The sequence below is a fragment of the Triturus cristatus genome, chromosome 4_1 (assembly GCF_964204655.1).
Source record: "Triturus cristatus chromosome 4_1, aTriCri1.1, whole genome shotgun sequence".
Lineage (NCBI taxonomy): Eukaryota > Metazoa > Chordata > Amphibia > Caudata > Salamandridae > Triturus > Triturus cristatus.
Window position 1 is genome coordinate 982,285,275 of NC_140585.1, and position 16,235 is coordinate 982,301,509.

At 47.1% G+C, this 16,235-nt stretch overlaps 1 protein-coding gene across 2 annotated transcripts in view; it reads right to left on the minus strand.

Annotated features, from left to right (window-relative positions):
* Window positions 1-16,235, minus strand: part of FRS2 (fibroblast growth factor receptor substrate 2) — a 316,662-nt gene that overhangs the window by 31,929 nt on the left and 268,498 nt on the right. For both annotated transcript variants that reach the window (XM_085653899.1, XM_085653900.1), the window contains exon 7: window positions 3,082-3,237. In XM_085653899.1, coding sequence (XP_085510025.1) covers window positions 3,082-3,237 — 156 coding nt within the window. The remainder of the gene's footprint in view (window positions 1-3,081; window positions 3,238-16,235) is intronic.

Genomic DNA, 16,235 nt, shown 5'->3' on the forward strand with positions numbered 1-16,235 from the left:
GACAGCAAGAGCAGTCATTATCAGCAGAGGCTTGAAGGCAGTGTTCCCTGTGATGGGCAAACACTAGTTGCCGTAGTGGCCTTCCTACAGAACTCAGCTTTATCAGCATCAGGAGAGATGTAGCATCTTCTAAGTGCACTGGCAGTAGATGAGAAAGTCTCTGGCAGATTCTCGCACGATTACCTGGACGAAGGACCTCTCCTGACAAGTGGTAGCCTTTCTAAACTAATTCTTATCAGAGAATGAAATTTCTGACATACGTTTAGGAATGTCTGACAGATTATGTGCATCAAGGTGTATGTCCCAGACGTTTCCTTATGAACCTATAAGGTGAAAGGATGTCAATTCAAACTAAACTATTTTGGTTATATAGCTGTCTTTTCTTATTTGACCTTGGCATGGTGTTAGACACTTGTCCCAGACTGTTGTTGCATCAGATGTTATATCCATGTCATTAGCCGAATGACTTGACACTTTCTCAGTTCTTAGAAAGTTAGGGTCACAAGACATCTGCGACAGTTGGAGACATGACAATGCTTCTGCATAAAAGTGGGAATATGGCGACTTCATTACCTAATATGGTGTCAGACCTTATAAAAAATTGAGTTGGACCTTATGTGCTTTAAGTCAGCCCTGTTTGTTGCTGTACCACATGGCGGTGGAGGTGTTGTCCATGAATACCTGCACCAGCCTTCTCTTGAGTGTAGGAAGAAAGTCTTTCAATGCCACCTGGATCGCCCGAAGCTCCAACAATTTGATGTGAAGCCCAGCCTCCACCACAGACCAGAGTCCTCTGATCTTGGCCTCTCCTCTCCTAGGTAGCTGCCCCAGCCTAGGACTGACATCTGTCACTAGTAAGCTTTAGCTGGGGAAGGGAGAGGGGTCGGCTGCTGACCTAATTGTGGTTCGTCAGAAAGAATTGAAGGTCTTTTGCAGTTCCCTCAAAGATCTGGACCAGGTCGGAGAAAGTTCCCTGATGCTGCACCCAGAGGAACTTCAGGCCCACTTCAGAGTCCACATATGCCAATGGGCATGTGTCACTAGCAGGACACAGGAGGCCATGAAGCCCAACAGACTCCGAATCGGCCTCACTGAAATCCAGGATAGAGGCTGAAATATCGTAATCCAATATCCTAGACTCGTCATTGGGAAAGGAGGGGGGGGTTGGGGGGGGATTCCGAGACTGCATTGTGTCCCAAACAGCTCTGAGAAAATGGAGTGTCTGGGACGGAGTCAGGTGTGACTGTGTTTATAGTGCATGCAGGAGGTCCGTCGCAGTCTGGAGGTGGGAGAAGACAGCCAACCTTTGGCTGGTGTCCCACATGGTTTGTGGAAGCCACGTCTAATGCCACAAAAAGGCTGGGTAAATTCCTGGCCTTGGTGGTGGATGGAAAAGGACGTAGTTGGCAGCCACTCCCCTAGCCATGGAAGGGACAGAAGGCAGACTGGTTTTGGTGGGCACCATGGAGAGGGCCAAAGGCCTGGCCCTAGCTCTTTTGTCTTTAAAGCGTTCCAGCGCGGAGTCTGCCTTTTCGCCAAAAAGACAGAACCCAACAATGGGTATGTCCATGAGGGAAGTTTGGACATCCACTGAAAGCCAGTGGTTCTCAACTAGGCATGTAATCTAAGTGCTACGAAAGACCCAATCGCTCTGCCTAGCGCGCCGGTCATGTCTACCTCACATCTGATGGCGAACTTTGCTGCATCTTACCCATCAGCAATTGCTTGGTTGAGTAACGCTCTAGCCTCATACGAGACCATGGGCAGCACTTGCACAACTGAGTCCCACAAAGTGTGGGTGTTCAACCCAACGGCACATGGTGTTCTCATTCTCTCTTCTGCTACTCCATAGTCCCCCTTTGTCACCGTACCTCCCGTCTGCTTCTACCAGTTTCCATGTTCTCCCCCTCTTTTACTCAGTTCACAGGTGACTGGGGATGATTTGCATATGTGAGAAGAGTGGCTGGTTAACAGTGTGCCTTCTCTTGCCTTTTATGTTAATGTGCAGTAAGTTAGGGGCTATCTTACACAGGTACTGGGTGCACTTAAATGCGCACTTTGCTCATTTAGAAAGCAGAGTTTTCATGCAAAATGCAGTCAATGTAAGGCTTAACATTTTGAACTGGTATTTTGTTAAAATTAAAAACTTGTAGAGCAGTCGCTTTGCCTGCACATTACAAATTAAAGATTTTCCTCCGTGAATACTTCTATTGAATGAGACGCTCCCAGCCTTGCTTAAACAGCAGGTGAAGATTGGCCTCTAAACGAAGCTAGACTGCAGATGCTCACACCAAGATTTCGCCCTCAGAGCTTCTAACTGAATGAACAATGTGCTGATTGGTTGCAAGTACCGCGAGTTTCTGGCATCCGATAGGCTGTGCTTGGGCTTGTATTTTCACTGCACTAGCTGGAGTTACTGTCCCCAGACTTGGCTTTTAGTGAGGACGGCCCAAGCAGGTGAAAACCGGCCCGCTGGCCTACAGCTCACTGGGAAAAATGCGATGCCCGGTCCGGCCGTGCAGGGAGCGATAAATGCATGAGTGGGCAATGAGAGCAAAAGATCACAAAAGTTGCCTCAAGATGACAAGCCACATGAACCCTGCAGATGGTAGTAGATCAAAATTATCAACATCAGGGAGCTGCCTTCTCTGAGACATTAGGAAGGAAGCTCACCAACAACCTACCAACTGCCACAGTCCCCATGTTGAAAACGAAAATGAGGGAACAATGATATAGGAGTTTTGACGGGCTAAACGCTTCTCGGTGTTTATCTGGACCAGAAATGGCCAAAGAAGTAGGAGCATGTGGACATAACTGCAAGTCTAGGAGACTATGCCCTAGGAGAAGGAAAAAGCTGCACAGTCCAGCCCAAAGAAACTAATGATGTAGATTCAATGCACCTCTTTGAGGAATAGGAACTCCATCAATGTTGTGGTAAAAGTATTTCACAAATTGGCTTGGTAATAAATCTGTAAACTTTTACCTCTTAGGCCACTATTTATGCAGTGGGTGTAGGCAGATAATATACAAGCCACAAAATAAATCATAACCTGCAAAATAGCAAGTAATGGAAATACTCACTAGTTGGTGTTCGAGGTGTTCTAGGGACTTCCAACTCAGACTGTTGATTCCGGTCCACCACGGGCTCTTCCACCACGCTTATACTATTATTTTGCATAATCTCTTGCAGCATGTTGAACAGCTCCTCTGCTCGGGCACACTTAAATGCAAATATTCCTACAAATGTAAAATAAACACTGACTTGTTGCCTCGGTGCAAAAAGGTTGAGCAGACAGCACCAACACGTACAACATATTACCACTGCACGCTTTAATCGACAACTAGAAACAGAAAATACTTACATAAATTGGACGCAAGTTTTAACAATCCTAACTTTTACACAGAAATGTAGGCCTACAAGACAGACAAAACCAAGTCCATTTATTGGAAAACAGACGGACACCAACAAAGCAGAACACAATACCCTACAGAGTATTGTGCTGCTTAGTGACTGAACAGCAGAGGGAGCCACACTTACCATAAACAGCCAAGAAACGTAACCAGTCAAGTCCCAGCATTGGATTAGTCTTCCTTTGCAAGCATTAAGTTAAAGTTAACAGGTTTGAACTTATTTCTTGAGCGGGATATTTGGAAATACACATTGATCGGTCAAAACTATTCATATGGGTCACCTAGTTCGTAAATTCTCCTTTTTAACAGAGAAACAAATAAAGCAGTTTTACGAATAAGAAATCTGAATTGAAATCCAAATCTTGAAATGGCTCGATTTTAAAATGGTTCGAACTTTTAAACACCACAGTGATTTGCAATGGTGAGTCTAATTCGTCTTAGCTCGCCAATTAAAATGCAAACATCCCAATGGAGGTGGGATGTGCAAAGAAGTTAGTTTTGCCTAAGAGAAAAATTACACATATGCTCTTCAGCTGTTCATCTGAGTGACAATTATTACATTAAACAAACAAACATGGTACTACAAATTCTTCCATAACAAGAGACTAAAAATTGAATCTATAATCATAAATGAAAACATGCACAATTATATGCGAATAGCAAAACTGTGGAACAAATACAGTTTCAAATGGTTCTCTGAAATAACTCCTATAGCCACTCGTCATAATTTGCAAGCGCCAAGTGTGCCAAAGTTCAGCAAATTAACGACTCACTCATCTTAATTGTTGTAAAGGCACCAACATAAAAGTTATTTTATGATTTTCGCCACACGCTTTCAGCACCAAGGTATTTCCCTGGGGTAAGCTTTTGCACTGCAATCCCTCACTCGTGTGCGTTTTTTAATCCCAGGTTTTCCCTGTGTAACACAACTGAACACACAATGGTCACCTTTCACCGTCCCATCTCCTATATCCAAAGCCACGAGAATTATGCAGCAGGTGAGGGCCAAATAATGCGGTGGGGTTGATTAAATTATGGAGCAAATAAAAAATATATATATATATGCAACACATTTTGTAATAGTATTGCTTCCTTATTTTGTCACTTTCTAACGTGTTAACATTGTCTAGGCATTGGTTGCACCTCGTTAGTACCAGTTTAACACCCAAATATAGCAATAAGCAACGAAAATTGAACTAGTCAACCTTTGCAAAGGCCCTTCCACTGCGCAGCAACGTATAACCGCTGCAATTTTAGTAACGGAACAGTTTGTACTAGAAACAATTTTTTTTTTTGTTAAAATCTGCAGATTATGCAGCAAATAATGGATTATGTGGCAAATGCAGCAAATCTATAATAAGGTGAAAATCACTGCAGCTGCACAATCTCATAATTCTAGTGGTCCTGCCTATAGCCCCTGCAATCATTTTTAGGCCGAATCCTACCAGACAGCTCAGCTGTCTGGTTTGCTAACAACTTTTTTCGGGCATTCTGAAAGCTTAACTAGGAATGTATTTCTCCCACTGCTTATTAGAGGCTTTGTAACTCACAGTTCTTTGCTTTCTATTTTCTGGCTTTATTTGCTTTAGGCTGTCCAGTTGAAGTTTGTTCTTCCCGTGGAGCATCCCTTGTTTACTGTATCCTGAGTACTCACTTTCTGAAACTTTAAATCTTGTTCTGCTCTTGCCACATTTGCTGTGCATTCAAAGACAAAGACAGATATCAAATGTCAGGCTCTGTCTTCCAAGGGAGATTGGTGTTTATTCTTCTTACTCTGGCTTTTAAGTGAGAGAATTTATGTGCCAATCCTGCTGGGTACCAATGTGATAGCAGAGGCTTCACAATGTTATTTTTTCTAGCACACTAAAAAATGAACTGTGCTGATATTTCAGAATATATCAGAATTAGGAAAGTACAAATGAAGCACTTTTTTGTAATTCTCAAGTGTGGTGGAAACAAGTATTTGAGTACAATCAAAGCACATCAATTCACTAGGTGATGACATTTCCCAGCATTATCGTTTGTGCTCTACCACACCATGCATACTCCACACGCCACTCCACACCGCATTATGCCCTTCCACTCTAGACCACATCACTCCATTCTAAGACACTCTACGTCCACTGCAATCTACCCCAGCGCACTTCACTCCACCTCACCGCACTCAATCTAATCCAATCCAATTCACCTCACTCTTCTCTTCCCCACCCCACCCCAGTCCACTCCACTACACCCCAGTCCACCCAACCCAATCTACTTCATGAAAATCTCTCAAACCCACTTCAATATACCCCACACAACTCCACCCCACACAACTCCAATGTAACCCACTCTAATCCACCTCACCACACTCCATGCCACTATCTTTTGCTGAAGAGCAGCCACACTGGTGTACAACATGGATAAAACACATTGCCACAGTCAATAGCTCTCGCATGGGCGGGACTTTTGCCACTGCTCATTTCACCTGATGCCACCAATCTCCAGCCCTTTAGTTGGTTTGGGGAAAAGTGGCAGACTCAGGAAGAGTAAACGGTAACAGGCCATAGTTATGGAGGCAGCAGTCCTTTCTCTTTACCCATGTCATTCTTTTCAAGTGTTTTACCCCCTCTCACACTAGGATGGATTTCTTTTTTGTTTTTGTAAGCAGCTCTTGTAGCCCTGACTTCTACTATGCTATTCCTCCCTTTTTGGCATGGGTGGAAAGTGGTAGAACAGTGCTATGTAGTTACTGTTCAAGTATATGCACCCACACAATAGCATTAAGCTCCGAGTTCTAGATACCTTTTACCACCATTTTAAGTTTTCACATTATGGCAGAGTTTGTCCACTCGCCACAAACACGCAGGAATCTTTGATTAGCGGGGATGATGGGAATATGGAAGTAGGCACCCTTCAGGCCTTGAGCGGTCATGAAGTCGCCTTGCCACAACAGGGGAATGACATTCAGAAGTGTGACTATGTGGAAACGTTCCAACAGGATGTACTTGTTGATAGGTCAGAGGTTGAGTATAGACCTGAGAGACCCAGCTTTCTTGGGAACGAGAAAGTACAGGGCGCATACCCCTCTGCCATGATGTAGTGGCAGCACCAGCTCTGACCTCTTTGGCACGTAGCGCATGCATTTCTTCCTGAGCAGGCATTGGTGTTCTGTGGACAACTTGTGTGTGCGGGAGTGGGGGGGGGGTGGAGGGGGGGGGGGGGGGGTGTCCGGCTGAGTGGTGTTTGGATGAGTTCTAAACAGTACTCCACCTATATGATGACTAGCACCAAGCGGTCAGAGATAATTACCTCCTAGTGAGGCCAAAACCCCTGCAACCTGCCTCAGACAAATGTTAGATGTCGGAGTAGGAGAGTGTCACTGTTTTGGGGGTGGTGGCTCCTTTAGGAAATGCCTCTTTACCTCTACCTTTGTCCCCTTGTAGGAAAGTGCCCCTTTTTGCATGGTTACCCCCCCACACACTTTTAGCCCGACAAATGATGCTCATGAACTTGGTGTGCCCTGGGTCCCTGCCCATCAGGTTCCCAGGACCTGTGTTCTCTCCCAAAGCTGTACCTTTGAACCACAATTAGCACATCTCTGGCCACAGGTAAGCCCCTTTTAAAAGGTACCATGGATACCAAGGGCACTGTGACCAGGGTAGGGCTCTCAGGGCTGCAGAACCTATTGTGCCACCCTTAGGGGTCCTGCACCGTAACACCCACACACCGCCATTGCAGGCCGCGTGTTTTGGTGCTTAGAAAAGTGAAGAGTCACCATGGCACACATCCACTGCCTGTGGCCTTGGTAAGCCACCCCTCTAGCAGGGGCACTAGACCACATGTGAAGGTGCACTCGCATGAACACTGTACCCCTACTGTGTCTAAGTCTATTCTTAGAAAGTGCAGTAAAGCCATAAAGAGTATATGGTTTGGGAATTTATCATTACTAACTCCACAGATCGATAAAGGCTTTACTGAACACTGGGAAGTTTTGTAGCAAACTTCTCAGCACATTAAACCCACACTGATTTAATGTACAATAGACACAGAGGGCATCTTAGAGATGTCCCCTGAAAAACGACCAGCCCTGGTGTGGTTCCTGAATGACTGCCCCCATTTGTCAGCACCAGACACGTTTCTGGAACCCTGGGTAGAGCACCTCCACTCTCTGGGTCCAGAAACAAAGCCCATCCTGGGCAGAGGTGTCTCCTCCTCCAGGATGGGCTGGGTCCATGAGGGAGAAGCTTCAAAAGCCTGCCGCCTTTTTAAGCTGTTCGTGCCTGCCCCCAGGAACTGGCTCCCACCGGTTCTGACACCCACTTTGGACGGGAGCATCGGTGGGAAAACAGAGTTGGAAGGAGAGGTGTGCCCACCTTTGCCAACCCAACCCCTCAAGTGGGGCAGGTAAGGTGAAGCACACATCTCAGTCTCCTCCATCTTGAAGATGAGAGGACCCATCCAATTAGGAAGAGGCTCATGCACCCCTCCCACTGGAGGGTCTCATAATAGGGGGTGTACTGGTTCCGACCTGCAAACCCCTGTAAACAGCCCTAAATTTAGTATTTAGGGGCAACCCTGAACCTTGCCTCCTCAGATTCGAAGAAGAAAGAAAAAGGACCGAAGAGCCGTGCCGACCCAGGAAGAAGAGGACACCAACTGCTTTGGCCCCAGCCCTACCGGCTTGTCCCTACTCCGACCTGCCTACATCAGAAACCACGGCATGTTTAGCAGCCCCTCCCTGAGCTCAGAGATCCTGCCCTGCACTAACCTTACAGACTGTCTCCTGTGAGCACCAGATTCGCTCAACAAAGACTCACCCCAAGAATCCAGATGGCTCTGCCATTTTGCACCAGACGCCCACAGCACCGAGTGGGCCAAAACCACAACCTTCAAGTCGATGCCTGCAGCCTCAACCTAAAGGGTCCCCAGACAGTAACCAGAGCTGGTAAGAAGAGCCGAGGCCAAAAGACAACCCTGCACCCAAGGCCCCACAGCCTTGGTGGCCCAACCAACGGTATCCAGTCAACCCCCAAGAACCTAACTTACCTCTCCAGCCGGTGGACGCCTTCAGGAAGCCTCCCTGCCCGAGCCTGCAGCATCTTTTACGAACCAAAGATCTTAATTTAAATCCACAGGGTCCCCGACGTCACCTTGGCACTCTGCACCCGGCCGCCGCGGTGCCGCTGGTGGTGCAGCTCCTGTGTGGAATGTTGGCCCCTGCAGTGCTAATCTTAACCCCAGGAGCTTTTCTCCCATACCCGAATGGCCTGCTCGTAAATAGCCCCTGACCGAAGGCCCAATTATCCCCATTGACTAACATTGGGCTCCTGCACTCGGCTGCACCAGTGCCACTGGTGGTGCAAATTGATTGCCTAACTGAACCTTTGGGGACCTTGGCTCTCACTCCCAAAAACTATTCTTGCAGGTCGTTTACTTACCTGCAAACCGATAATCTTTTTCCCATGGAAACCAATGTTGTGATATTTTGTTCCTAAACATGTTCTTTCAAGTTGAACTTTTGTATGAAAGTAAACCTGAAAAATTCTTACTTGCCTTGTATTGTAGGGAAGGATCCATGGTGTGCTGTACTGTAGGATCCATGGTGTGATATCTAGATATATCCCCCGGAGTAGTCAATGTAATCAAAAAGTAATGCACAAGTACTCAAAAGTAATTTCCATGTAATTTAAACTGTTTTTAAAGCATATGCATACCTGTAATGTTTGCAAATCCATTTCCAATTGTCTTACCTCGAAAAGTCTTACAATTGCAAGCACATTTTACCTACCTGTGCCAAGTCCTGCTTGGTTCTAGAAATAAAACATAAGTATACTTTTTTATACTTAACTAACTAGTCTGGATTCATTCTCAGAGTGTGTGCCACCAGCCTTGAGTGAATACAATAAATGTTTAACACACTCTTTGGATAAGCCTAACTGCTCACCCACACTACCACAAAGAGAGCTTTTAGTAATTTTCGAATTTATCCTCTGCTATACCTCTGGGGACTCCCTGGACTCTGTAAATTCTGAAAAGAATATTTAAACTTTTTAATTTTGAAATCTTGAAAACCTTCTGCCACATAGAGCAAGTGACAATTCAATTGGACAAAATGATTGTGGTGTATCTGCCACATCCTTGAAGGAAGCTGTTGCTTCTAGCTTGTTAAGCAAATGGTCTTTAGTGAACCTCAGAAAACCTACCAAAAGTTTAGACACATGACGTCAGTGTGATGGCTGTGTCTTAAACCAGGCTTTCAGTGATGCTGTTGATCACACCTCCCAATACATGACTACATTTGCGTAATCCGTTTGTGCTAAGTACAGCCTTGCTTTGATTAACTTTCCAAAGACCAGACGCATCATCTGAAATTCCTAAACTGTCCTTTTCGGTTTCTAGGATATTTGGCTTCAATGCATCAAGCTCCATATAATGAAGGTGAAGGCTAAGACATACGATGCATTATGTAAAGAAGGGACAATTCCATAGCTATAATTAATATCTAGAGACAGACAGTATCTTCAACACAGTGTATGTTCACCTAGTTGGCAGCATCAATGGCTGCTGCTGTTTCAGTCAAAAGCCCTCCATTTGGTATTTAGGGTGGGTGGTGTGAATGACATAATCCGCATCAAGCTCAAGGGCAAGAGTCAGGCCCTCCCCACTGCTACAACTTCACTATCCATGTATATATTTCTTTGCATTTCATTTCTTGCAATACTACATAGTGATACTGAGAGAGGCTGCTCAACCTACTAGAGCCTTAATATCTTCAAATAATTAAATTCTTTGCTTCCTGTGGTTACAGAATTATTTTTAATTCTACTGCATGTAATCCTACCACAAGTTAATAGGAGACAGTGTTGCCTTATTTCTGCCATCTGTCCAAGTATGGTATCCAATTTCCTTCTGTCAAGGTTAATGTTTGTGTATACAGGAATAGTCTTTCCAAAGTGTTTCTTCACTGTACCCTATCTTCACCAATTCTAAAGAGTCCCCTCTCTCTCTAATCACAGTGCATTTTTCTTTTATAGTAGATTATGTCTTCTCACTTTGAACCCATTCATATTACCTTGCTTCAGCAGAGTTCCTAACGTAATCAGCTCAGTTCAGAGACAAAGTGAAGTACAAATCTTTAATTCCCACAATTCTTGGAAGAAAAGGGCATCTGAAGAATTGGCTACCCTTTTCCCCAAAATTAGTTCCTGAATTCTTTTTAAATCGGACTGTTTGTGATGGGCACATCTTCCTTCAGATTCCTCACCATGAACATGCTCCTTCCAAATTCCAGGCTTCATACTGGTCTGGAAAATGTTCCGCCCCAGCAAACCCTCTACATTTCTGCCAAATAGTGCCATGCTGATCGAGGCAAAACTCAACTTTCAGATGTGATAACCTCAGAGTATAATTCATCTCAACCAGAATGCTGGTGTCAGCTCTTGTTTTTCTGTGCCTCACCAATGTGGTCCAGAGCGCACACACTGTCTCACCAACAAAATCCTCAGCTTTCAACATCAATTGGATCAGATGTCTCCTGAAAAGTCGGACTACAACCCTTGTAGAATGTACAGCAAGATGATGCATCTTTAAAACCCGCATGATGAGAGTATGTCATTTCTTTGGTCGTAACACGATACCGCAACTCTTGTGCAGCTATTCGAGCAAATGCCCCTGGTAGCGGAGGTCAAACTATTTTTGGCTAAGTTCTCAGGAAGTCCCCTAGGAGTTCTCCCTCCCCCAAAGGTAAGTCACCATGAAGGAAATGTTCTGCTGATGGATCTTACCACTGAAAGCACCACAGGAATGGGATGTCTTCTTCAAGTAAATGATCCTGCTACAAGAACCCTTTTTGAGTCTGAACCATTCCCCAATGCTATACCGTTTTTCGGGCCGGTCCGCAATGCCTAAAACGATGGCAGCAGACCTTCCTGGCTTATCAGCTGACCCCTCAACACATGGAGGGCTTCCAGCTAGTGATGCTGGATCTCTTCAGGATGCCTCTACAGTACTCTGGGACAGTCCCCATGGAAGTGGAGTTTAGGTGGTTACATTACTGCAGGCATATCAACTCTGGGACCTTTGACTTCACCTCCACAGTTCCAGTGCCTAAGACAAAACCACCCAATGAGTCATCCCTGCCTGCTCGAGCCATGCTGTCCATGAAGCCAACCAAGAAGACAGTAAGTGAAGGTATAATTTGTCTGGCAAAAGAGGTAGTCAGGGCCAACGCTAGTGACCTAACCTATCCTGCCACCTTACAATACTGATGCTGGCATATACTTGGGCTTGCGAAATACCAGTGGCCTAGATACCAATGACTGTACTGCTTCACTTTTGACTATCCATGTCTCCGACACTCCAAAGCAACCACCTGATGATCCAGAAATCTGTTTACTAGCTCAATTTCTTGGTTAAGAGAGGGATCAGATTATCACCAGAACTGGTGGGGATGAAGACTAAGAAAAAATATTATACATCCAAAGGTCTCTAGGGCAGATGAATAAGTGGTGCCAGGCTGATTTTCTGCTTTCTGCAGATTGCAGTTTTGTTGAGTCTTCTACTACTGCCCCGGTTATTCTTTTTTTTTTTTTTTAAATAACTTTTTATTGGTTTTTCCATAACATATGTAACAATCTGTGACATTGCATACCTTGAGAATCGTTCCATCAGTATCTGTAGTTTCATTCCACATCAAAAACAGCATTACAATAATTGTCGAGTACAGTATCTCGGTTCTCCGCGTCAGTGCTCTAGCCAGGACTTCAGCGGTGCTCACCCGTCTCTCAGACAGTCCCCCAAGCCGCCTACTCACTGAGTTCTGGATCTGAGTTCTCCCCAGGGGGTTCGCATATGTCCCCTCGGTAGCTGTTCCATTTCCCCCATATCTGTGTCCATTTGTTGGGGCACCCTCTGTGGATATACACTGCCTTCTCCGCAATCATGATGGAGTCCATGTCACCACACCACTGGGGGAGGGTAGGGGTCTGTCTGGATCCCCACCTCTGAGCTACGTTTCGTTTTGCCACCATCATGCCTATTGTTACCCATGTTTGCATTGAGCGTTTAAGGTCCGTGGGTTCCCATACGTTGAGGAGATACCTCCTGGGTTCTGGGAGCGTCGTGGTTTGTGTCACCTGCGAAAGTGTACGCATGACCACCCTCCAGTATTGGTTCACTATGGGACACGTCCATAAGGTGTGAAAGAGGGTCCCCTCCTGCCCACACTGTCGAAGACATAAGGGTGAGTCAGTCTGCTTGAGTTTGTATAGGAGAGTTCGTGTATAGTATGTGCGATGCAGTATTTTCAACTGTATTAGTTTGAGTTTGGATGGTATCGCTACCTCCCTGGGGGAAGATATGCCCTCCTGCCATTCAGTCTCGTCAAAGTCACCTAGTTCTTCCTCCCACTTCGCTTTAAGGGCCACCAAGGGGTCTGGCTGATTGTTTATGATTTTACGATATGTCTGAGATATGGCTCGCTTGGTCAGGTGGTCTGTGAGGAGTCTGTCCTCCAGTGGCGAGGCTTCCGCCAGCCGCGTGCCCGGCGCGATCTCTGCCATGAGTGCATGTCTGACTTGGGTGTAGCGGAATCTTTCAGCGTCCGCCATGTCATAAGCCGTCTGCAACTGCTCGAATGGTAGCACCTCTCCCTTCTTCCAGAGGTCCCCAACTCGCGAGTTCCCTATCAGGTCCCACTGCCTAAATCCTTTAGTATTACGCAGTCTACCCAACCTCTTTACGTCCCATAGTGGCATAGCCTGTGTTATCTTTCCTTCCCATCCCAGGGTCCTCTGCGCCTCATGCCACACTTGTACAGTGTGTGCCGTCGGACCCGTAAGGTTGTGCCTCTTACTCTTATTATATAATGCCCCCATGACGCCGCCTTCGCCCAGCAGAGTATATAGAGACGCGATTTCGCCCAATTAATAGTGTATCCGGACACTTGGCCGTAGGATGTGCATATGTCTAGGAGACAATTAATGGAGCTCGCTGGGGATGCCAGGTAGAGCAGGATATCGTCTGCATATAGGGATATGCGATCCTCCCATCCCCTTGCCCATTTTAGACCCCGGATAACCTGGTCCTGCCAAATCCAGGCCGCCAATGGCTCCAGCACCAACGCAAAAAGAAGCGGTGAGAGGGGGCACCCCTGCCTCGTTCCACGCCCCAGCGGAAAGGTGGTCGACACGTGGCCGTTCACTACAACCTGGGCTAGGGGGCGTGTGTAAAGCAATTGGACCCATGCACAAAACTTGGGGCCGAACCCCACATGCTGAAGGACTGCAAAAAGGAAGGGCCACTCCACCAGATCAAATGCCATTTTAGCGTCCAGCGACAGAATAACAGCCTCCTCCTCTATAGTGGGTTTACATGCAAGGACACCGTGGAGACGCCGTAGATTCAGGGCGGTGTTCCTTTTAGGCATAAAGCCATATTGGTCTGGATGTATTATTGTGGCTAGATATGCCTGCAACCTGGTTGCCAACACTTTTGCCAAAATCTTTGCCTCCGCGTTGATCAGGGAGATCGGTCTGTAGGATGCACACTCGTGCTGTGGTTTATGGGGTTTGTGGAGTCACTATAGTGGCCAACCTCTGGTCCCTCGGCAGGACCCCCCTCTCCAAACTGTCCGTGTACATATTCAATAAGTGGGGCACAATCTGCGTCGCCGCTTTTTTATAAAGCTCCACTGGCAATCCATTCGGTCCCAGTGCTTTCCCTGTGTGTAGTGCAGCTATTGCCGCCGTGAGCTCCTCAGGAGTCAGGTCTTCTCGAGGGCAGCCACTGCCGAAGGGGCCAGGGCCGGCATAGTTATATCTCTGAGGAAGGCTAAGTTGTCGTCCACGGTGTCCGTGGCTTCTGGGGTATATATTCCTCGATAATGCAACGCAAATGCCTCCGCTATCTGCTGCGGCTCCGTCGTGGACGTGCCTTCATCTAGTTGGATTTGTGCCACCCATCTATTGGCCCGTTCCCTGCGCTCTAGCCATGCTAATAATTTCCCCGCTTTATCTCCCACTTCATATATAGTGTGCCGTGTTTCGGTGATCTTGTTTTTCGCCATCTCCTAGACATGTGATTTATATTCTTGTTGTGCCAGTTGCATCTGGTGTGTTGTGTGCTCATCAACCTGCACCGCATGCGCTCCTTCTGCCCGGGACACCCTCTGCTCCAGCCTGTCAACTTCCTTTTTCTGGGACTTCTTGTGATCTGCTACCAGCGAGATAGCCTGCCCTCGAAGGACTGTTTTATAGGCTTCCCACAATGTCGTCGGGGATGGAACGGTGTTTTTGTTTTCTGCAAAGTATTGTTTCGTCATCAAGAGAAGCCCTTTGGCAATTTTCGGGACTTTGAGGTATCCGGGAGACAGTGGGAACACCCTACGTCCCTGAGGGGCTACTGCTGTGTATGTGATTAGGACTGGAGAGTGATCAGATATGCCTCTAGGGAGGTGCGTCACCCCTGCAACCCCCATCACCCCGGTCGCTAGCGTAAAGATATAGTCCAGTCTAGAAAGGCTATTGTGTACCCCGGAATGGAATGTATACTGCCTTTCTGTGGGGCATCGAGGTCTCCATACATCTAAGAGTCCAAGAGCCTCCGTGAATTCCAGCAGCTGAAGACTGGCCTATTGGGTCCCCTAGAGGGCTGCCTATCTATGGACGTGTCCATGGTCGCGTTGAAGTCCGCCCCTATTATTAATTCGCCATGCGGAAGGGAGAGGAGAAACTCCCCCAGCGCACGGAGAGCAGTCTGATGCAATGTAGGAGGGATGTACACTGCCACTATGTTGTATATCTTCCCTTCCCATTGGCAGGTTACTGCCGCAAAACATCCCTGGTCGTCTTTTCGGGAGTCAGTGACTATCAGCGGGAAGCGCTTGTTCACCAATATCCCTACTCCCCGCGAGCCCGTGGTGAAATCGGAATGTATCATCATTTTGTAGCCCCATTTATCTAGGGCCTTACAGGTCGAGCCAGTCAAATGCGATTCCTGGAGCAGTGCAACTGCCGGACCTCTGCGCTTGATATATTGCAATACCAGTCCTCTCTTAATTTTATCGCCCAACCCATTTACATTCCAGGACAGCACTGAGTCGCGAGGCGCGCGCGGAGTCTGTATGTTTTCCCCCCGTTTCACCCATTGGGGTCTGCACTCGCAACATGCCCGTCTCCCACTGCACTGGAGTCCCCCGAGGTGTATGTTGCACCACTCGCTGCTACGCTGTGGGTGCCATCTGCTACAATCCTATGCGTCACAACAACATTACCAAATAAACCAATAGTAACTCTTAGAAACTGTGCCCTCCCCTCTGCCCTCCGCCCCCTCCCTGCCGATTCCGAACTACCCGCCACCCCAACTCAGCAGAGTGCTTGATCCCCATAACTGTATACTTGCGTAGGGGGGAAAGAGTCACTCCGTGCCGCTCCGCCACCCCCGAGTTGTAGCACGATTCAATGCAAGAGCCTGAGAGTTCAAGAATCCATGAGTCTGACACAGCGCAACATGCGCAGATCCACACACCAGTCCAGCCGCGGCATCGACTTCAGCTGGTGTCAGCACACCAGCCGTACATCATCAGTCCGCAGTGTGCATCTCCTGCGCCTGTGTTGCGTCGTCTATTGCCGGACTAGTGTCACCTGCAGGTATAGATGGCTGTGGCTGCGACGTGCGTGCCGGACCCGCACGCCGGATGTCCTTTGCTGGTCGCCAGCCCTCTAACCAGTCAGAGGCTTCTTCGGGCGTGTTGAAGAACCACGTCTTCCCCTCCGCTTCAACACGCAATTTTGCTGGATAGAGCATCGCGTATTTGAGTTCACGACTGCGGAGTTCCTTTTTCA